Here is a 23,253-nt window from a genome sequence, read left to right as displayed (position 1 = left end):
GGTGGGGGACATGGAGTCTGAGTGGACCATGTTCCGTGCCTCCATTGTCGAGGCGGCCGATCGGAGTTGTGGCCGCAATGTTGTCGGTGCCTGTCGCGGCGGCAACCCTCGAACCCGTTGGTGGACACCTTCGGTGAGGGATGCCGTCAGGCTGAAGAAGGAGTCCTGGGACTCTGGAAGCAGCTGATGGGTACTGGCGGGCGAAGCGGCATGCGGCTCGGGTGGTTGCTGAGGCAAAAACTCAGGCGTGGGAGGAGTTTGGAGAGGCCATGGAGAAAGGCTTCCGTACGGCTTCGAGGCGATTCTGGTCCACCATCCGGCGTCTGGTGGACCAGACGCCGGATGGCGTCTGGGGGGGGGGGGGGGGGGGGGGGGAAGCAGTGCAGCACCAACACTGTTGGATGGTGTGCTGCTGACCTCTACTCGGGATGTTGTGGGCCGTGGGCAGAGTACTTCGAAGACCTCCTCAATCCCACCAATATGCCTTCCATTGGGGAAGCTGAGCCTGGGGACTCTGGGTTGGGCTCTCCAATCTCTGGGGACGAGGTCACCGAGGTGGTTAAAAAGCTCCTCGGTGGCAAGGCTCCGGGGGTGGATGAGATCCGCCCGGAGTTCCTTAAGGCCCTGGATGTTGTAGGGTTGTGTTGGCTGACGCGACTCTGCAATATCGCATGGACATCGGGGGCAGTTCCCCTGGATTGGCAGACTGGGGTGGTGGTCCCCCTGTTCAAAACGGGGGACTGGAGGGTGTACTCCAATTATAGAGGGGTCACACTCTTAAGCCTCCCTGGCAAAGTCTATTCAGGGGTCCTGGAGAGGAGGGTCCGTCGGATAGTCGAACCTCAGACTCAGGAAGAGCAGTGTGGTTTTCGTCCTGGTCGTGGAACATCGGACCAACTCTACACCCTCAGCAGGGTCCTGGAGGGTGCATGGGAGTTCACCCAACACAGTCTACATGTGTTTTGTGGACTTGGAGAAGGCGTTCGACCGTGTCCCTCGGGGAGCCCTGTGGAGGGTTCTCCGAGAGTATGGGGTACTGGGCCCTTTGATACAGGCTGTCAGGTCCCTGTATGACCGGAGTCAGAGTCTGGTCCGCTTTGCCGGCAGTAAGTCGGGCTCGTTTGCAGTGAGAGTTGGACTCCGCCAGGGCTGACCTTTGTCACTGATTCTGTTCATCACTTTCATGGACAGAATTTCTAGGCGCAGCCAAGGTGTTGAGGGGATCCGATTTGGTGGCCTTAGGATCTCATCTCTGCTTTTTGCAGACGATGTGGTCCTTCTGGCTTCATCAGGTCATGATCTGCAGCTCTTGCTGGAGCGGTTCGCAGCTGAGAGTGAAGCGGCCGGGATGAGGATCGGTGCCTCCAAATCCGAGGCCATGGTCTTGAGATGGAAAAGGGTAGAGTGCCTTCTCAGGGTCAGGGGGGGTGTCCTGCCCCAAGTGGAGGAGTTCAAGTATCTCGGGATCTTGTTCACGAATGGGGGAAGAAGGGAGCGGGAGATCGACAGGCGGATTGGCACAGAGTCTGCCGTCAAGCAGGTGCTGTACCGGTCCGTCGTGGTGAAGAGAGAGCTGAGCCAAAAAGCGAAGCTCTCGATTTACCGGTCGATCTACGTTCCCACCCTCATCTATGATCATGAGCTTTGGGTCATGACCGAAAGAACGAGATCCCGAATACAAGTGGCCGATATGGGTTTTCTTATTAGGGTGTCTGGGCTCTCCCTTAGTGATAGGGTGAGAAGCTCGGTCATTCGGGAGGGACTCAGAGTAGAGCCGCTGCTCCTTCGCATCGAGAGGAGCCAGTTGAGGTGGCTCTGGCATCTGGTCAGGATGCCTGCTGGACGCCTCCCTGGTGAGGTGTTCCGGGCACGTCCCACCGGGAGGAAGTCCCGGGGAAGACCCAGGACACGCTGGAGGTACTATATTTCTCGGCTGGCCTGGGAACGCCTGGGGATTCCCCGGAAGAGCTGGAACAAGTGGCTGAGGCGAGGGAAGTCTGGGCCTCCCTTCTGAAGCTGCTAACCCTGCGACCTGACCCTGGATAAAGTGGTAGAAAATGGATGGATGGATAAAGCGTTCATTAAAGTTTTTCTTAGCTTACAGTGTGAACTAATTATATTTATTTAACCAGGTGAAAAATTGGTACTTGTGATGTATTTTTTGTAAATTGTGCCTTGCATTTATTTCACCTAATTGATGTTGTTCTTGTTTTTCATGAAGTTGTGTATCAGAAATGCGATTGAATGCTAATACTGCTGTTAATGTGCCAGTTAGTGGAAGCTGTTGCTTAGGAGCTTTAGACTACTATTATAGGAACCATTCATGTAACAAAAAACTATTTTTGCTCCATATCTTGAGCTTTTTTTTGTTTTTACAACTCAGAGAAAGTTTTTTTTTTTTTTAATCACCCCCAAGGGTTTTTTTGTGGGCTCTAGTGGGCTGACGGGAAAGGGGGAAGGAGAGGGGTGAAGACATGCGGTAAACGTCGTCGGATCCGGGAGTCGAACCTGCGACAGCCACGTCGAGGCCACATTGCCTCTGAATGTGGGTCGCGCTAACCCCTCCGCCACCACGGCATGCTCCAGAGAAAGTTGTTTTTAAGAATAAAGAACCCTTTTTTATTTGACGTACTGTGCTCTATTAATTCTGGCTTCACTTACAACATTGGTATCATTGTGGTTTAGTTGGAGCTAATTGTAAATATTTTACAGCTTTACACACCCATAAGTTGACCAAGCTTTTGTACTTATCATTCAATGTTATTTTAAATTAGATCAAACAATTTATTTATTAGGGGAAGCATAAAATACATTAAATGCATTTAAACTGCAATTTATGAATAAACCCGAATAAAATCCCTGAAATCTGTTATTTTTAATTGAACTCTGTCACTTTAATGTATTAAACAGTACTATTAGTATAGTTCACATTTGTATGAAAACAATTAAAAGCAAGTGTGTGAATTAGCAAAAACCCTGAAAAATAAAAATGATGCATCAGAAAAAGTGACAGTTTCTGTGAGCCTGTCAGTCACAGTGATGGATTATTACTAATTACATGGCAGCCCATGCTGGGAGTTCACTCAGACACACTGAAACATGGTTTCCAACCTGGATCGCTGGCTGAGCCCAGCTGCAGAAAAGCAAACCCTTCCCCCAGCAGCCGAACTCTCCCTCTAGTGACACCACCCTGTACGCCAAGTAAAGCTGCTGCAGTTTGTTTTCCATAATGCACAAATATTAGGCGCTCTAAATAACACCAAGACCTGCAGGTGAAAAAACACCCTGAAAAAGTTTTCCTGTATTTTTCCAGCAAAGTACAATGCACCATCTTTACAGAGAGAGGGCCCTCAGTAATTTTTCATGTGGTGCTAAACTGATGTGACAGACCTTGGCCCCAACCGATACGTCATCATAAAAGACATTGAGGGAAAAGCTGACAGCACAGAAGCACACACGGGGGATCTCTACATCTGCTAATAAAGTGCACATTCACTGGTCAAGGAATCTGGGGAATGCTAGCATGAGGGTTAGTGAGTTATAGTTTTGGTCTTTATGCAGCCAGAGAGCTTTAGCACTCTCTCAAGAGATACGAGCCTCTTCTGCGCTTTGCTTCTTTTTGTCTAGCAGATAGTGAAGCAAGTGCACCTAGACATTGGATCATTTGGGCACTGCACTCAAAAAACTACTTGGTTATTTCTTTTAACCATTTGACTGCTGCATTTTTGCTGTTGGGACTGAAGTTGGTAAGTTTTTTTTATTTTTTAACCATACATTGGTACATTGGTCAATGTGGAAGAAACCTTGTCTTTCTTCACAGACCGCCATTTTAAACTAAACAACAACCTCAACAATTAATTAAAGCACTGTTAGATGGCAAAAGGATGCTGCATAATAATATTCTTGCTAGCTAGTTATGTTAATGATACTAGGAACATCTTTGTTCACTTAAAACAGGTGCCACCAAGCATTTGCAATAATTAACAATACATTTCTTACATTGCTATGACTACCTTTGTAGAATTGTTTTACATCAGACAAATTTCAGGGGTTTTGTGTCCAACCAGCAACAGCAACTCAGTTTCATTTGGAACTCTGTCTGATTTTAGCTTGTTTTTTTTTCTCAGAACAGGTCTTGCTTGTGATCTTTAGATCATTGTCTTCATATGTAGCTCCAGTGTTCTTGAGGTTCCATGGCATTTTCTGCAATAAGACATACTAGTTTGATTAATTACAACAAGTCCTTCAGGTCCTAAAACAGAAGAGTAACTCCACTCTGTGACATTAAAGAAACCGCTACTTCATTAAGCACATTCTCATTGTTCAATAAAACCTTTAAACCTTTGTCTGGATTAAAGGGCAGTCATGCATGTAGGCCAGGTATTTAAGCAAAACCATGGCAGCTTCAGCCACAGGATCATGAAGAGAAGAGAACTCTATACGCAGGAGACCAGAAACGTTAGCAGAGTGTAAACTCAGCTAGCATATGTAAACACACCACTCCTCTTTATGGCTGGGGGACATGAGGAAAATCAAATATCCTGATATATTTTTGCTATTACAATACACGATATATATTACAATATTCTTAAATGAGCTTCAATGTTATTTTAAATTAGACTCCTTGCAGCATGTCACCCACGCAAGTTCCCGCCCCCATTTCCCTGCTAGACTAAATGTAAGCTCGTATAAAAAAGGATGCAGTGTTTTGCTATGAACTGTCTACACTAAGACTAGATAACAAGGTCAGAAATAAGTTTTAACTAAGAAAAAAACAACAACGAGGGAGAGGGAAGAAGGTCAGTTGTGCTTGACTTTGACAAACTTATCAAATAGATGTGCTGTGGAATAAGATGTGTTTTGGTTCAGCTTATAAATAAAAACGGCGACCAACACAAAAACTGACAGATCATCAGTAAAGCAGGTGTTTAAATTAGAAAATTTAAACAACCACCGCTGGGTTAGCGTGGCTAATAGCAGCGGTGGCTAATTTACCACAGCAATCACTTATTAATAATCTCAAAATACACAACAAGCCTAAAAATATAAAACTGTAATGAACTGAATGTTCTGCTCTATGTGGGGTTAATGTTTGACTGTTATTGGTGCTGAATCCTGATACATAAAGTTGTGTTGTTGCCAGTTGCTATGGCAACAAGTCTTTGTGTATTGTAAAGCTCAGGTAAGTTTCTCATGCTGTAGTAAATATATGAGGTGAGGCTGGGAATGAATGGCCCACTGATCAGCGAAAGCATGAATAAATCTTTGGTCAGATTTTGATTGTCCTGGGCATGGCTAGGCTGCAGACCCAGTCTGGCCATCGCCTTCCTCTGCAGTTCTGCTCGATTCTCATCTCTCTTCAGTGCTCTGTCTGGGATTTCTCCCATTGAAGTGGATTGCCTTAGGTAGAATTTCAACCGGACCAATCGGTGAACAGGAGAAGTTGTGAACAATGACGTTAATCTTCTGCTCCAGATTGTAGTCTGCCTGTAGTTTTAGCAATGGTAGCAGAGGAAGTGAAGGAAGTTGCTGATCACGCTTCCAAATGTTGAATTAATATTAACAGCCATCTATTTCGGTTTGGTACTTCTCTCTTTACAGTTCTTAGCGAAGAACTGGCACATTGGGAGGTGAAGATGGGACAAGAAATGTCAGCGTTTTCCTCCTGGTCATTTTACATCGGGTCGAATAAATTAAACGTAACTCATGGCATTTTCCTCTCCACTCTGTCTCTTAAAGCTGTTGTAAAATAGGGGAAAAGGGGGCCAACCCTTCCTTTCACTTCCCCAGCGGTGCTCCTGCAAAGATCTTCAGGAGTCTAAACAAGCAAAGACACTTGTCAAGTTTTGAATTTACTGCCTAGTAGATCTGTAGTTTATTTTAGAGCAAGAACGGAGGGCACTGTCTGATAGGGTGGGAGACGGATCATTTGGACGCACTGGAACTCAACTCAGGGTGCAGCAGCAAAGACCCAACGCTTCCTCTTCTTCCTCAACCCTGCCTGCATGTTAATGCAGCAGCACGGAATAGAATGAGACAACCAGCTTGACTGCGAGGCGCTTTGTTATCATAGAAATCAAAGCAACGAGTCTTCATCGCTGGGAAATTTCCACAGATTTCTACAGAAAGGCTCATACAGGTGACAAGAGCTCCCAACTTCACCGCACCCCCTGGAACCAGCGCGTTTTATCCACAGGGGGTGAGCTGCGTGAGACCCTCACTGCTCCTCTTCTTCTTTAATGTAAATTTTCTTTTTCTTTTTTCCATTTTGACGCGACATTTCACTGCGCCGATGTGCATGCGGCCACGCAATGACGCACTTGCGGCTTTTGGCCGCGTTTCAGTGATCTCATTTCGGATTGTTCTCATTTTAAGGGGGGAGTTTAGAGATGGCGCACCGGAGTGTCCCGTTTTCTGACAAGTTTCCGTTGCTGTTTGGTATGTTCGTCATGTCCGCCCGGCTTCACGCGCGCCTCTCCGTGTAGAACCAGACGCGGATTCAGAAGTTGGCCTAGAATAACAATAAGAGGAGTGCGCAGCTCGGAGGACGAAGAGCAGAAGTGACAGCGGCATTCATGGGGTGCTGGGCGGCTGAATTTACTACAATCATCCGCATCTCTTTGCGAGGAATAAAAACTGCGAGGGGGGTTCTGCTACTGCCCACCCTCTCTTCATCCACACACTTTTAAATTTTTAAAACATTTTCTGTAGTGAATCCAGGCTTCTGGCGCCGCAGCTGCGCAAAACTTGGCCAGATCCGGGAACATTGTCGCTTGTTTGCGCAGCCTGGATGGATATGCGGCTGACGGAGGGAATTTATTATTATTATTATTAATAAAAAAAAGCAAGGGGGGATTATTATCAGTCCCTCGTCCATTATACCCTCAAAATGGATGCCTACGTCAGGCTTTGGGGACGCCACTGGATAATCGGCATCTGAGAAGCGCTTACAGGCGTTTAAAGTTTGGATAAATCCGAAGTGGCTGACAGGCTAGAATGCAGTCTGCGGCCAAGACGCTGTCCGCAGGTGGAGGGGCGTCGCTCTGCTGCCTACTTCTCCTCTGGATCATCTACTCGCACTTGCTCAGAGAAGGTAAGGGCGCTTCCAGTCAGCCTCTAAACTACTTTGCCAGCAGCAGCAACAACGTCTGTACGGACTGACCGGGTTGCAGCTGCACGGTGTGGTCAGGTCCTTTTATCTGAGACAAAAAACCGTCCAGTCCAAGTAAATCAGCCTGTAGCGATCTGTAACACATCATCACTTTATTTATGCTCTCCTTTGAATGATATCTTTTAAATATAGTTATCTAACTATTGCAACGTAACTGTAGAGTCTCCACAGTTTGTTAGGATGAAATGCTTGACAGTGAAAGTGGTAACTTTTAGTTTGAAATTTAAAAGATAATAGAGATAAACTAAACAGCCGATTTTCAATTGATCGGCTCTGATCAGCTCTAAAACGTCTGATTTTTTCCCTGTTCTTTAAATGCATCAGAACTAAAAACACCTACCATTGATATATATTAGCACATAAACAACATGAACTCTGTTGCACTTTCCGAGTTTCATGGAAATTAGATAAAGGTTCTTAACACTGCTGGGTGAAAATAGAGCTATTTATGTTATTAAATTTTGTTTTGGCGGTTGCAGTTGTGCTCAGTTTCTTTAAAAATGTTTCTTTTCCAACACCACAATGTCACCGCTGGCTCTGAACATTTGCATCTGTCACTAAAGTCAAGATCAATTGTGGACAGAAACTAACTGCAAGTTCAGCAAACATATTATTGGTAATCAGAGTTTAAATAGACAGGATTCAAGGTAGCCTAGCAAATATTGCATGCAATCCTTTGAGATTGCAGTATTGCAAAAAACAATATTGCGATGAAGACTGGGGATCTGTAGCTTGTACAGTTAAAAACAACATGATTTTAGTTATTTTGCAAAGTCCTGAGGCAAATATGGACTGATGCCATGGGAGTGATTATTATTTATTGAAACTGCATAATAATAATAAATTATAACAAAAAAATTAAATAATAATAAAAAAAAACAAAAAGATAATCTCATAATTATTTAGATAGAAAATTCCATACTGTTATCACTTCAATATTATTCAACGGTAAATGAAATAATGCCTTTCTATATTGGCTGTATGAACATTGCTCTGCTCAAAGCGTGAATGTACAGCAGTTAGCTTTCTAAAATATGGCTAGCACTAGCTTAACGCATTAGCTATTATCAGGTAAAAGGCTAACGTTAGCTTTGGTAAAAATTGTTTTGTGTTTTAAAGTTATTAACAAAACCCTTTGATATTAAAATAATTAGAAAGCCTAACATTTGGTTTAATGAAATAACAAAAATTGTTTGAATAATTAGATGCCTTGACATGTAAAATGGGTTAATGTTCTTGAATTTTTAGCTACATTTCAAAAACTACACTTTAAGAATAATAAAAAAATTTAAAAAGCTGCTGTACATATTTTTCTGTTATGTTTTAGTCATTGGAACACAATAAATATGTGAAAACTGAAAATTGGTGTTCGACCGAGGAAGGAAGGATTAGTGTAATTCTCAGTAGCTCCAAGGTTTTAATGTTGTTACAGACTTTTCCCATCATACTCTTTGTTACAGTGGATCATATTTTAATATTGGAACAACGTTCCCATTATTCCTGCTGCAGACAGAGGAAGCCCTAATTTCTGCTGTCACAGTTTTATATTTGTGCTTTCAGCTTAGGCTACATCTGTCAACACCACACTTTGCTGCTGAATAAAACATCCTTTGTTCTGACAAAGAATAAAAAGCAAAACGATGTTTCCCTGCACATTACTGTATTTGATTACTGCCAGTGACAGATTATTTTGGATTGAAGTGATATCTCATGCAGTGGAAGAGAAGATTTAAAGTGCTGGAACTTGTTGGGAGATGTTAAACACCAAGCTTGCAGATTAGATATTTTAATCAGCAGTGGCCGGCTGCATAATTATCACTATGGAGGAGGGACAGTGCACACATCAACGTCTTTGTCAGCTTGCTGAAAACAAAAGTAGACAGCGATGTGACCTATCATTTCCTTTTTTTTTATCCAAACGTTTATAGTCATCCCTGATCCTCCTCTCAATTCTTTGCATCTCAGAGGAAGCCAGCCCAACATCAGCCATGTTTTATTGACACGTTTTCCATCTGAAAAATATCTTAACACATTATTGTACAAATTGCTCAATCAATTTGGTTAACTTTTTTCTCATTGATATAGTCTCAGAGTAAATGGATAGTTAATCCTCTGGATGCAATTGTAAGGCTGACATTCTCTATATGTTCCAGCCTTGTTGTGATGGACCGAGCAGTCAAAGGAGAGCCATGCACAAGTTTAAATTAAAAAATAATTGTTTTTTATTTAACCCAAAACAAAAACTTGGGAAAATAATGAAAAATGATAAGGTTGGGCCCATAAAAGAGGTCAAAGTAACACAATTCAACTCATACTGACTCAAACAAACAGGCCTACCTAAATGAGACAAAGGGGAAACTTAAATACTGGCTGATCAGGCCACATAGAAGACACAAAGGGATGAACGTGTAACGGTTGTGAAACAGGATCACACAGGAATAGTAGTCTGCGTTGTTTTTTTTTTTTATTCCTATAAAACAGTGGAACACACTCAGCACCAGGTATGATACACGATCACCGTCACAGTCCAGCAGCTCAGTTAGGCAGCTTCTTTTTTTAATAGATTAACAACAAATGGACTAAAGAAAAGTAAAATCTTGCACAAATCAACATCAAACCACAAAATAAATCTGTGTATCCATTACATACCTATAAAACAGTGGAACACACTCAGCACCAGGTATGATACACAATCACCGTCACAGTCCTGCGGCCCAACAAACACATTTTGGAGGGAAACTTTATACAAACTTAATAAACGTAATACATTAACTTTAACCAACACCAAAGTTTGTCTTAAAAACACTTGCACAGTTAACATTATATTTTTGCAGAACAAAAGCTGTGAAAACTATTTTGTACAATATAAACATTATTAAAAGTGAGAGGTAGCTTTAGCGCGCGTCTTACCAGCAGCTCAGTTAGGCAGCTTCTGCCTGGCTGCTGCAGCTACGTCACTGAACATTGCTTTGTGCAACACTAATAACGTTTCCCCAAAAACAATATTTACATTAGGAACCAAAAATAAAAGCAGTCAAAACAGAAATAGCCATGTCAGCAGACATGTTAATTCGACAAAATAGAAATAAAAATGTTTTGGGAAGGTTCATAAAATAATAAATAAATAAAATTAACTCGGCTACAAACGCACACAAAAACCTAACTGAAGTCAACATAGGAAAATCCCATTCCGCCCCTCTTGATGATGAGTAGTGGTATTAACCAATTTGCAGTCTCGGTAGGCTTGCTCCACCCCTTCTCCGCCTCTCTGTTCCCTGAAGGACTGGAGCAGCCGACACTGAGGTAAATTAAAACAAACAAAGGTTAAATCAAGCAAAACATAACAGTGTAAACTAAAATGCGTGCTTTTATTCTAGAACACAGTGTTATGATGTGTTACATTCTAAACAAAAAACAGTTATTCTGCAAATTAAATCCTAGATTTAAAGAAACAATATAGAAGTATGGTGAGATTGTCTAAAATATTGTGTGTAGTGTTACCACATTTAAATGCAGCCATCACACTTGTATTCTCAGCTCTTTGGCAAATCTTAATGGCAAGATTATATGTACATTCCATCTTTAAATCCGACTAAACTCTTCCTTTGAATGTCAAAGGATCTGAACCATTGCCAATGGTTCAGATCTGTGAAGTTGTAAAACTGTTCTCAACACTACATTTCTTCTAAGGATTTTATCACTTTTTAAACACTATCATAAAAACACTGTCAGCTGCAATAACCCGGAGGTCACAGCCAATGTAAATTCCTGGTTGGGAGGCTGCTCTGCCTCCACCATCGTCGTAGGTCATCTGTCATGTTGGCAAGGACAGAAAATCAAAGCAGATCTGCTTTCATCTGTACATAATTTTAGGCTTGCACTGGTCTCGATAAATAACAAGTCAGTCGCTCTCAGCATCAGTGGTTTATTCAGTGACAGTTTGAGAATGTCAAACTTCACATTCCCAATGTCAAGTTTGGGACACCAGCTCAAAGGTGCACCACTGAGCTGCACCATTCCAGCTCAGTGGTGCAGTCAAAGTACAGCAGCAACCTCTGAAGTTTGAGCAAATGTAGAGAGAATGTAGTCCTCTGAAGATCACATATCCCATTGTTAAGCAAGATGATTTCTAAATGTCTGCAATTATTTTTATTTATTTGGAATTAAAAGTCAGTCTCAGAATTAAAGACTTTCTTTAAATCTCTCTGTTTGGGGTTTTATAATGGAAGTATGCTTCAATCTTAGACTCTGTGCTTCTCTAAAGAAATTTAAAAGAACCTCAAGTTTGAAAATAATTTTCATTTCTTGCTGTAAAAACTTCTCCACTAAATAGTGTTGTCGTTGTCATGACCTGGTAGTGTTTAGTTATAGTCAGTTCACTGATGGGAAAATTATTAGACTTTTGAATATCTGGACAGCTAGTAATTTTTTCAGTGCATGTCTATAAAGGAATATTTTTTTTTACTAAACACAGCAGAGCACATGCTAACAGAACAATAATTTGAGAGTAAAACAGTGAATTTGTTCCTTCTTCAGTTTGCTGTGTGTATGTCTGAGCTCAGCTTGGTTTGAATTGTCTGTTTTACATACACCTTTTTTTACAGTGTATGCTTTGCATACACTGTAAAATCATAATTACAGTGTGACAGTGATTTGTTTGAATAATCCAATTTATCCTGCAACAATCTGTGCCGTTGCCGGGCTGCGCTACATGAGCTGTCGAAGGAAATGACAAATGGCATTTCAAGAAATATGTCTCCAGGTTGTGTTGCTACATTCTGAAAGTGAATCACTCCAGCTTTACAATCGGCTTTCACTGATGACAGACTCACACAATCCCACTGTTTTCCACAAACCAGACAGAGTTTATCTTTGAAAAAGTAAGTTTGATCGGATTACTGTTTACTCCTTGAAACGTAACTTAGTTACATTAAAAGTAACTTTTTTAGTTACTCTCATCTACGGCTGGGGGATAGGAGGAAAATCAAATATCCTGATATATTTTTGCTATCACAATACAAGATATATATCACAATATTCTTAAATGAGCTCCAATGTTATTTTAAACTAGATTCCTTGCAGCATGTCACCCACGCAAGTTCCTGCCACCATTTCCCTGCTAGACTTAAATGTAAGCTCATATAAAAGGGATGCAGTGTTTTGCTATGAACTGTCTACACTAAGACTAGATAACAAGGTCAGAAATAAGTTTTAACTAATAAAAAAACAATAACGAGGGAGAGGGAAGAAGGTCAGTTGTGCTTGACTTTGACAAACTTATCAAATAGATGTGCTGTGGAATAAGATGTGTTTTGGTTCAGCTTATAAATAAAAACGGCGACCAACACAAAAACTGACAGATCATCAGTAAAGCAGGTGTTTAAATTAGAAAATTTAAACAACCACCGTTGTCTTAGCGTGGCTAATAGCAGCGGTCACTAATCAACTACAGCAATCACTTATTAATAATCGCAAAATACACAACAAGCCTAAAAATATAAAACTGTAAAGATCTGAATGTTCTGCTCTATGTGGGGTTAATGTTTGAGTGTTATTGGTGCTGAATCCTGATACATAAAGTTGCATTGTTGCCAGTTGCTATGGCAGCAAGTCTTTGTCTTTGTCTTTGTAAAACCGACAGAGAGCGAGAAAAAAAATGAACGAGTAGTTTTGAGGTATTGTTCCCTTTGCATAGCACTAAATGAATCCTACCTACGTCTCCAGGTTTCACTTTACCAGACTAGTTCTACCACGGCAGCGCGGCTATGAACGGCATGTAAAAGAATACTCTCATAGGTGGTGAAATAAATTTGTGGTACAATCTTTTGTGGCAATAGTTTTATAAACATGTTTCGCAAATTACCTCATTTTGTTCGACATCCTCCATATAAAATCTGAACCATTGCCAAATTATTGACCAACGCCGTTTCTCTTCATAAGTAGACTAGTTCATCTGATTCCTCTTCAGTTACTGTCTCATTCACGGCTCGCCTCAAACTCTCGCTGTCACCAAAAACACAAATGACACAAATTTGTCACAAATGCCATTTGTTTCTCTGCGCAGCATGATTGGTAGAAAATTTTAAGGTTATGAGGGGGAGGGACTAGTGATGCATTCGTAGGGTGTCGGTGAACCATACTCACAGTGAATTTGACACCAAAAGTTTATTATTTGAACGACAATTTATACTTGATGATTGCGATATAGCCATTTAACTATCGTAAATTGAAAATATCACGATACATTGAGTATACTTGATACATTGCCCAGCCCTACTTTCAGCAGCTGCTAACAACAATGCTCCACCACCTGTGAAAATTACATTGATCTTTTCCAATACTTAATTACAAGTTATTCTATAATGCTAATATCAACAATGTGTCTCCACTTATATGATTGAACTGAAGGGGAGATTGTTTAATCTTTAGTAATTTGTGTGTGTGTTTTTGTGCGTTCCAGCATTGTCTGGAAAACTATAAATAGGTTTTTGGCCCCCTTCCCCCCGCCCCAGCGTCCCAGTTGTGCGTTACAGCCCTGCGTTTGGTGTCAGAGTGGTGCTCACAGCGCTCCTCTTGCTGCTCTACAATTCAGATGTCCTGTTGCACAGATTTGTGACACTTAATATTATGGTGTTTAGTTGCACAACTTTACGGACACATTCATTCGTAGCTGTTTTCACGTTTATTGCGCTGTTCATATTAGTCTTGTTGTTTGCAGTTTTCTGGAGCGCAACACGAAGCTCGATGTAATTCAGAGGTAATATATTAACTTGACATTAACAAAGACACAGTGGGACGGATCATCTGGAAAATGATGGACAGGGAGAGTCTGACTAAAACTAACTGGATGTCAGACCAGGGGTGTAACTACATACTTTCTGAGGTGTATGCAAACATGTCATGCCCCTCTCCCCCTTCTCCTCTATGACATAAACTTGTACAACTCATCTTTAATTAATGTATAATGTCATACTTTTCAGAAGGGCTGTAGATGGTGATCACTTTACCGCCTGTCCAGTTCTTGAGTAGGTCAGCCAACCACTCCAGCCATGCCCTGATTTCAGACTTTTTGCTGACTTTGCTGGTTATGAAATTGCGAGCGACAATCTTAGAGGGGCCGACGTTCTAAGATTGTTGTAAGGGGAAAATCATGGCAAAAAATTGTGTAGTGTGAACTATTGCATCAGGTAGTCGATGTGCCCATCTTCTCTATTTAAATCTAATTATTACTGAAGGGCAACATAGTATACAGACTTCATAATCTGCACTCTTTTGGTTGAATCCAGTATTTATTTCCACTTTGGCTTTATGTTGTTTAGTTTTTATTCAAGTACATTTTTTGTTAATGGAGACTGAGAATCCATTTTATTTTTGTTTTTGGTTGTTTTATCAGTTCCAGTGTTTAGTATTCTTTTGAAAATAAAGTGTATCTATCTTTGGCAGGAAATCGAATGCTTTATTACGTCATTTCCATTAAATCAGGTCTTCAAACAATATTATATTTTATTGCAATAATTTTTGAGACAATTAATCGCTCAGCAAAATTTATCGTGACAGACCTAGTTATTGTTGAGATGTGTGTGATAGGTGTGTCTATCAGAAATTTATAGCAATACTGAATAAATCGCGTCCCGTATTGGTTCAATACAGGGTGGAGACAACAACAACCACCTGTCATTTTAGGCTAGCTTAAGCTAATCTGAATATTTACAACTCTCTTTTTGATACACTGACATTACTTACCTACTGTCTTTCAACCACTTTGAAAAACTTTTCTTTGTCTCTCCAACATCTTTATCCCTCCCCCTCTTTCCATTTTCTGTTTTATGTTCCGGAGTTTTTTTCTGCTGCCCCATCTTTAGCTCCCTGTTGTCGAGATCATTCCTACAATTCAAATATAAAAGAAAAAAACTCACCCAAGCTACTTGTATGGGAAGGGAGAGTGGCTGGTAGGAGGGGAGGGGCGCCTAATCAGTGCTGTTCCTCTGTTATTGATCATTTCATACACAACAGCTGTTAAGTACATAAAATGCTGACTAGAAAAAAATTTGTTGCATACAGTGCATACCCATTTTTTGCGCCACTGATCACTGATTACTGACCTCATTCACCTCTTGACTTTGGTGTTCTCCACTAAGTCATATGGTCAAAAAGCATTATATATTAGTTGTAAAAATTACAGATCTTAATATAATTTTAATACAATACAATTTAAAAAAAATGTTTAAAAAATATTGCTTGGGATTAAGTAGCTGTTCCCTCACTAACACCTAATATTAGACCAATCTGTTGCCTTAACCTGTCTGTCCTGATTCATCTTCTCTTCTTTCTCTCCATCCTCACAACTGAATAGCATTCATTTTGTGTTAGGTAGGTTTAAAAAATACAACAGTCAAATCACATAAAAATGAAACTTTAATTTAAATGATGTCCTTGTTGGATAACAGTTACTGACTGGATACTGCATCTGATCTGACTTGTGCATGTACATATGTGTGAATAAATTGCAGCCTAGAGATCAATTAAAAAAGAATGTAACAAAAATTAGGGCAATATCCATCTTATCATTTAATATATAAGTGAGCCAAAGAGCCATTTCCGCCAGCCTCTAGAACCGCCTATGGGCTGCAGGTCTGAGGCATTTTGTTAACATGTTTTCCTTCATTCTTATAGCTTGATGGGAAGTCAGGTTACCTAAACTGGCAACCCACATTAATAAAATAATAGTGAAATAACATTGACCACATAAAACTATTTATAAAAGATATCAACATTTTTCATACACAGAAAGCCCTAGCAAACTAATTTAGAAAAAATAAACAGTTTCTCTTCACAATATTTATTTACCATTAATCTATGATTTGTTCTTTAAATTGCCCTCTAGATTTTTTGGTCTCAGGAGGTGATTGAGGGATGAAGAGACATTTATGTCTGGTCCTTCTAGGTTCTGACAGGTCTGCACTGTTCCTCTCCTGACCCGTTCTGTCAGATATCCCTCCATGCGTCACTGAATATCGCCGTCACCTTCTCTTTTTAAATCACCCCTTTTTAACTTCACTGAAATTGTTCAGCCTGAAATGTCTGGCCACTCACATCTGTATTTTTTCCAGAGGTTTTGCTTCAAAAGACAATGTAGTATCGGTGGACATTTTAAAAAGATGCGGAGGGCGCGCCGTGGTGGCGTAGGGGTTAGCTTGACCCATATTTGGAGGCCTTGAGTCCTCGACGCTGCCGTCGAGGGTTCGACTCCCAGACCCGACGATATTTGCCGCATGTCTTCCCCCCTCTCCTGTCAGCCTACTGTCATATGGGACACTCGAGCCCACAAAAGACCCCCTGGAGGGGTAAAAAAAAAAGAAAGATGCAGGTTGAGAGCAGCTTACCTGTGTAGTGCCGTCTCTAGGCAACTGTGACGAGCATCCGGGGGTCCTATTAATGTCCCGCCATGACAATTTAGCTGACCTTAATATATCATGTGTTATGTTTTGGTCATTATTGTTGAGATCTGTGTGACAGGTCTGTCTATCAGACATGTATAGAAATACCGTACAAATTGTGCCTGGTATCGGTTCAATGCGGGACACAACAATTAACAGCCTCTAGTGCAGGGCCCCTATGCGTTGCATACAGCGTATACCCATTGATAACAGTCACATAGAAACGGTGGTCACTCCTCAAGACACGTAGAGGAAATACAATTAAATTACAAAAGAAAATAGTAACGCACAGTAACGCAGACTGATTTCAATAAGTAACTGTAGTCTGACTACTAGATTTGAAATAGCAACTCGTTAGATTACTCTTTACTGAAAAAAGTGGTCCGACGTCAGTAACGCGTTACTAAGTACTGACATCACTGTCAGAGACGTTACTGTGCTGCACTCATGGGGGCTTAATAGTCTGATGTTCACTACCATCTCTGCGTTTGCTTAAAGATGGGATTGTTTTGATTGAAATTTACATTTATCTCTGCATCTCAAAGTTGTTCTTTGCCTTTCGCATTACTACTTAAAGCTGCACTGTAACTTTTACAAAAATATTTTTCCATATTTGTTAAAACTGTCAATATGTGTGACAGTATAGTATGAAATCTGCAAAAAATCTATCTCCTCCAATCAGAGCCAGGAAAAAGGGCTTAGTGCTGTCAATCATGCTCAATGGGCCAGTGGGAAACAACTTACTGGTTCAGGAAACTGTATCCGCTGTCATCGGTGGCCATGCTAAATAGCGTTAGCATTCATGGCAGGCTATGTTATGATGAACTAGCTGTAGCGTAACAGAGAGCAAGGGGTGAACAGTGCGTACAGGAGATTGATTGACAGCGCTAAGACCCTCCTCCAGGCTCTGATTGGTTGTTTCTGCAGTTATTCCTAGAAGAAGACAAAGCAAAGACATGATGATAATTTTAACAAATATCAAAAACATTTTCTATATAAGTTACAGTACATCTTCACTTTTAAGTACATCAAGTCTATTTTCAGCAGCTTCCTTCTGCAGAGCCTTTTATCATTTACTTTTGCAGTTTGGCAATATATCTATGTAAAGCAACCTCTTTCATATGTTCTGAATGAAAGGACAGACCTGAATTACACTGTTAGCAGGGCATGCATGTACTGGGGTGTTTTCTATTTAAAAGCTGCCCTTGGCAATGTCACACAAGCGTTGCCTATAAACTTCTCAAACATAACTAAACCAGAAGGACCTAGAAGTCCTGAAAAGTGAAACTATTCATGGAGCAGTTCTGCAGCTAGCTGGAGAACCAACATTTGGGGCAACCAGAGCACATCTCTGTTACCAGCAGTGTTGTGCTGCTTGCTCCTCTTTCTCTGCAACCCCACTGGTTGCTTGTGACTGTATAATGATGGTGCTTGAAGTAGCTTTGGGGATTGTCAAAGCTGAACACAGAGCTGATTGGAATATGCCGAGCTTTTTCAGGAGGACGATGCTGCCTGACTGGATGTTAACATGCATACAAAAGAGATGATCATATAAAACTTACCGCGTCTGTATGGAAGTCCTCTGTTCCATACAGGAGCCTGCTCTGGCTGCAGGCAGGACAGAGCAGCTGCAAGGCCAAACAGAGGTCAAACAAAGGTCAAACGAAGTCAATCATGCAGATGGTGACCTGTTTGGTAGACAGTATCCATCCATCCATCCTCCCTCCCTCTCTCCCTCCCTGGTTGTTTGCCATCCAACAATCCCTGGAGATTTGCAGATTCTCAATTTCAAGGTGTCAAATTACAAAGTTGAATTTCTTTTAAGTCATATTTGATACATAGAGCAGTTTTATAACAAATGAAGGTAACATAATACATAATACTGCCACTTTAAAAAAGGATTCCTTTAAAACATGCAGAGCTCACAACATTAAGCTGTTTTCTCTGCTGGATTTGCAGAGCTGCATTAGATCACAGCGGACGTCATGTAGCACCGGGTCAGTCAAACAGATGTTTGACAGATGTCAGGCTCACCTGGAGTCCTGTTTCACCATACCTGCTGTGCCGCACACATCAAGTGGTGCTACGGTAATGAGATGCGTTTGGCTGCAGCTGCTTGACAAGTGTATGTCGAGTGGGTTAGGTCATCCTGTGTCGCTAATAACAGGCAGAGCTGTGAGATTAGAGCAGATTAAAAGGAAAAGTTAAGTCTTTAATGCTGAAGTTAAAACTAAAGCAGCAGTAGGAGATTAGTCTGTATGCACTAAATGGATTTACATTTATAGAACTGGTTTCTTTTCACTGTCTTTAATATGAAGTGTAAAGCAGTACCATGGCAGATTTAGCATGATATTGTACTCCAAGGCTGATTAAACAATTTTTTTTTATAAATATTAGAATATTCCCAACATTTGGCTCAGCATCTCGAGCTGAGATGCTGTCTTTAGATTCAGTTGCATATGAAATGATAAAAAAAGATTTAAATAAGCAAAGGAGGGAATTTTTCTGCCATGTTCTGGACTTACTGGAATAAAACGTCTCTTAAAATTAAATTTCCTTGAATCTGTGAGGAAATATGTGAATTCTCCATTCTGAAGATCTACAGGAGATTTCAGACTATCAGCTGAACATTTTCCGTTCATCACTTAGAAGAAAAAGTTAATTTGATCAGATGTAAACAGGGACTTCCAATTTGTTTTCCTTTATCAGGTCTGATAGAGAACGTTTCACTGCAAAAATAAAATCTTAAAGTATTTTTTAAATCTGGTTTCTAGTGCAAATATTCTCAGTTTACTTGAAATAAGACAAAACTGACAAAGATACAGGAGCTTGTTCTAATATAATACCTTAATATTGATGAAAAATTATTAGTTCCACTGGCAGACTATTTCACTAAGATATATGTCCGATATTATATCGGTCATGTTGGTTTCTATTTGTCTCGCCCACATACAGAACACCACACTGGAGAAACGGAATCAGTAAAAATAAGTTTATTTCTTTATGCACCGAGTAATCTGCTGGGATCGGTCTGGGTAGGGGGGGAAAGTCTCTTGGAGCGGTCGAAGCTCTATGAGAAACAACGGAGTATGGGTGAGTTCACAGACGGTGGGAAAAGGGAGCGAAAACAGCAACAAATGGGTAGATCTTACTTGTATGGGTGAGAATATTCGGTCCGGGAGGAGTAGTCCGTGGGTTCGGGTTCCTTTATCTCTTTGTGAGTCCAAGTTCCAGGTTCTGGGCAGATAATAATCGAGTAGTTCCGTGAAGGAGCGGTGGAGAGCTGGCAGGTAAATTCAGGCAGGCCGGCGACAAGGGAGCGGTTCGGCTACCAGTCGGAGGCAAACCAGGGAAGACTTGAGATCCAACGGGGAGGTTTTGCAGACGGGAGTCGGGCAACCAGTGGGTACTGTCCACGGCGTCACGAGGGAAAGAATCCGGAAGGAAAACCAGACTAGATCGTCACTGGGAGATCCACGGCGTCTCGAAAGGGAGCACCTGAAGGCGAGATACAAAGAAAACACGAGAGAAGTCACTCGGAGGGAAAAACCTCCGAGGGAACACTGAGACAAGCTCTGGGGGCTCAGAAATACCATTGCTGGCAAACACTCTGGCGACGAAGTACTGGCAGGTCGCTCCTCTTGTACTCTCGGCCTGATGAGATGATGAAAACCCGGTGTGGAGGAAAATCCACCAGTCTCCAGAGAGAAGGCGAATCTGACGCCATCTAGTGGCTGAAGGTTGAGTAAACAAAAGAAAACAAAACCCACAAAGAAACCCAGGAACCACCCCGCTCCACAACAATATCTGCCAATGAAAACTATGTTTTTTTAAACCAATTTTAAGGAACTTTGACTCAAAAAAAGTTCCTGTATTATGTTGAACATTTTCTTGTAAATTGATTTAGTTTTTTTCCAAATGTTCTAAGATACTGACACTAAACTAGAGAAAAATACTTAATTTAGTGTTTTTGCATTGCTGCTAGAGAACATTAGATGATTTACCTAGATGGTTGAAGCAGATTATCAAAATGAACTGAAAGCATTGTTCTTAAGACATTACTGATATTTTAGGAGTTTTTATTTTTATTTGTTACCTTGGTTAATTCTTTTATTGTCATTTTGTAGCGTGTGGTATGAATAAAATGTCATTATTACCATATTAAATATTGTACATCTGAAGCTGTGAACCATAAGAAAAATGATCAGTTACATTATGTTTGGTGTAATATGAGACACATCGTGGCTGGTCATTGTTGATGAAAAGATGGATAGAAATAAAGCAGGACATCCTGAAAAAATGTGTTAAAGTTAACAACATTTGGTTCTGGGTTGGAGGGTCAACTGCACCAAAACTGGCTCCACAAGCAACGTATCAGCTAAAATGGAGTTAAATGCAAAAACACTTTAGATTTTTTAAATAAAAATATCTGGAAAGACATGTATTTAACTAGGCCATCATAATTATTTACAGCTTTGTGTTCTGTAAAATCCTAATGAAATTGATTTTGTCAGTTGTAACATCAAAATGTCTACAGAAACTCAAGGGGGTGTGAATACTTTGCAGGGCATTGCATTTGTATTGCATTTGTTTTCAAAAAGATGAAATATTCTTCCACCTTTTTAAGCTTACTGAACTTTTGGGGTTTTATTGAGAAGTTTAATTGGGATTTTTAGCTGCATGTCCCGAATGCTGTTCAGGTAATGAGCAAAGTTATTATCAACTGCAGAAAACTTTTTTCTTCCTGGCATCACCTGGAGACATCATGTCATCAGTGCTGTCAGAGAGGAGAAGCTGCTGCTTTCACTTAATTGAAGCTTCATGTCTGAAAGCAACTGAGAGAAGTGCTGTTAATTTTCTGTTGTAGTGATGTGGAAAAATTACAGCTAGGTCCCACCTGCTAGTTGTATTGCTATATGTTTATTCTAAGTTCTGTATATTCCCACCAAGTTAAAGCTGTTTGGGTTACATGCACAAGGTTGGATGTTGTTTTTCCCCAGCTGCATGGGAACCAGTCTGATTCCCATGCTTTGGATCCCTTATTCCTCTGTACAAAACTCATGTGTTGTCTCTGCCTGGCAGAGCTTTCCGTTTCAGACTTGCTTCATTATTGATTGTCCTGTGAGCTCTCTGAGTTGTGCACAACTCATGAATAAACCTGATTGAGTGATTTTACCTGAACAGTGCTTGGAAATAGTTTTTTTCTACGACATGTAGCTATAAAGACAAAGTGCTTCATGATTTGAATAGGCCGGAGCAAGAACACTGACACTATAGAATGTTGTCCATCTGTTGACAACATTTGTGATTTATGGGATAAACTGTCTTTCCTAACTGATAAACAAAATATTTATTTTAATATTAATTTATTTGGTGAGAAATACAATATTTTAAAAATGGAACCGTGTAAAGACATCAAAGACTATAACTCATTCTAGTGTGTGAATTAAACACTAGGGCTGCAACTAACAATTATTTTAGTAATTTATCATATTAATTATTTGGATGATTAATCGATTTATCAGATTAAAAAATATTTTAAAACCATTTATCATGGTTAAATAAGTACCTTGCTGGTTTTTGTTAACATTTCCACATAAAATCAATCCAGCTAAAAAAAATAAACAAATACACAATTACTCAATGATCATAATATTCATTTGTTGCAACATCAGAGTTTACAAAAGTGTCAAATGGAGGGCAGTGTTTAACACCACTGGCCCCCCTCTGATCACGTTTTACAATTTGATAATCACAGATCAATTTAGACTGATTACTTGCACCGTGAATATTTCAGATATTTCCCTCTGTGTTTTAAAGAGTGCATAAAAGATTTACTGAGCTCATATCTGATGCTGTGCATGCTAATGTGATTATCATGCTATCTAAAGCGCTGCTTTGTTGGCGGCACTCTTTTTTCAGCGGAGAAGTGAAAGATAAGATAAGATAGATTAAGATAAGATAAGATAAATCTTTATTGTCATTGTCACAAGGACAACAAAATTCAAAGGGTGCCATCAGTCAGGGCACATGCCCAAAAACAAAAAATAACTGTCTCACAATTCACACACAACAGTGAAGAGAATCACTTATGCCTCATATTGTGTGGCAGGGTTGTGATTAGAGCCTGATTAGAAACTGGTTTAGAATCAATGCCATGATCTCTGGACCGAGCTGACACAGCGGGACTCCGCTCTGTAGCTGTGTCATAATGAGGAGTAATACCAAACTAAGTTTATTGAAATTAATAATTAACAGCTCATGATCTAAAAGAGGGCAAATTTTTAATAAGTTTTGAGACAGAATCCTATTTTGCAACGTTGCTCCTTGCTGTAAAACATAGTAAAACATCACTTTCATCCTTAGCAGCCCACAAGTAATTACATTCTTTAAAGGGAGATTGTTTTAATATGGAAGTGGAGTCGGTGTCATACTTCATTCACTGCAGCCTGTCATATAATTTTATGGCAGGCTGCCATAAAATTCTCCCTGAGGAGAAGCAGAGCATTTCACACACAAGGTCCTAGTCTGGTTCCAGTTGTACTGGAGCGGTGAGCAGCAGCATTTAATGGGATTGCCTATTAAATCTGATCAAAGTATTTTGTCAGTGCGGCTGGACTGGCCTAATTAAAGAGGAAAACTTGA

The 23,253-nt window shown here is 40.5% G+C and overlaps 1 protein-coding gene and 1 long non-coding RNA gene across 9 annotated transcripts in view; one reads left to right on the top strand and one right to left on the bottom strand.

The window, feature by feature from the left end:
• The first annotated feature begins 5,834 nt into the window (after positions 1-5,834).
• LOC111609308 (protein FAM19A5-like) overlaps positions 5,835-23,253 on the top strand; it is a 125,292-nt gene continuing 107,873 nt past the window's right edge. The window contains exon 1 of one of the 3 annotated variants that reach the window (XM_023336910.1): positions 5,835-7,093. In XM_023336910.1, coding sequence (XP_023192678.1) covers positions 6,997-7,093 — 97 coding nt within the window. In that variant the 5' untranslated portion in view covers positions 5,835-6,996. The remainder of the gene's footprint in view (positions 7,094-23,253) is intronic. The other 2 variants (XR_002753051.1, XM_023336900.1) reach the window with 2 other exon arrangements.
• Positions 9,623-21,551, bottom strand: LOC111609312. Of its 6 annotated transcripts, none has more exons than XR_002753055.1 (6): positions 20,202-21,551; positions 19,761-20,106; positions 19,618-19,678; positions 18,171-18,781; positions 13,035-13,174; positions 9,623-10,469 (listed from the first exon to the last, which is right to left on the bottom strand). It is a non-coding gene; the product is annotated as an uncharacterized LOC111609312 (long non-coding RNA). The 6 variants fall into 6 exon arrangements; XR_002753059.1 differs by having other exon boundaries at positions 9,623-13,174; positions 18,171-18,236; positions 18,643-18,781; XR_002753058.1 differs by having other exon boundaries at positions 9,623-13,174; positions 18,171-18,236; positions 18,665-18,781.

Source organism: Xiphophorus maculatus, chromosome 1 (genome assembly GCF_002775205.1).
Source record: "Xiphophorus maculatus strain JP 163 A chromosome 1, X_maculatus-5.0-male, whole genome shotgun sequence".
NCBI lineage: Eukaryota > Metazoa > Chordata > Actinopteri > Cyprinodontiformes > Poeciliidae > Xiphophorus > Xiphophorus maculatus.
Note: the sequence above shows the minus strand (reverse complement) of the source record. Positions and strands in the feature narration are given on the sequence as shown.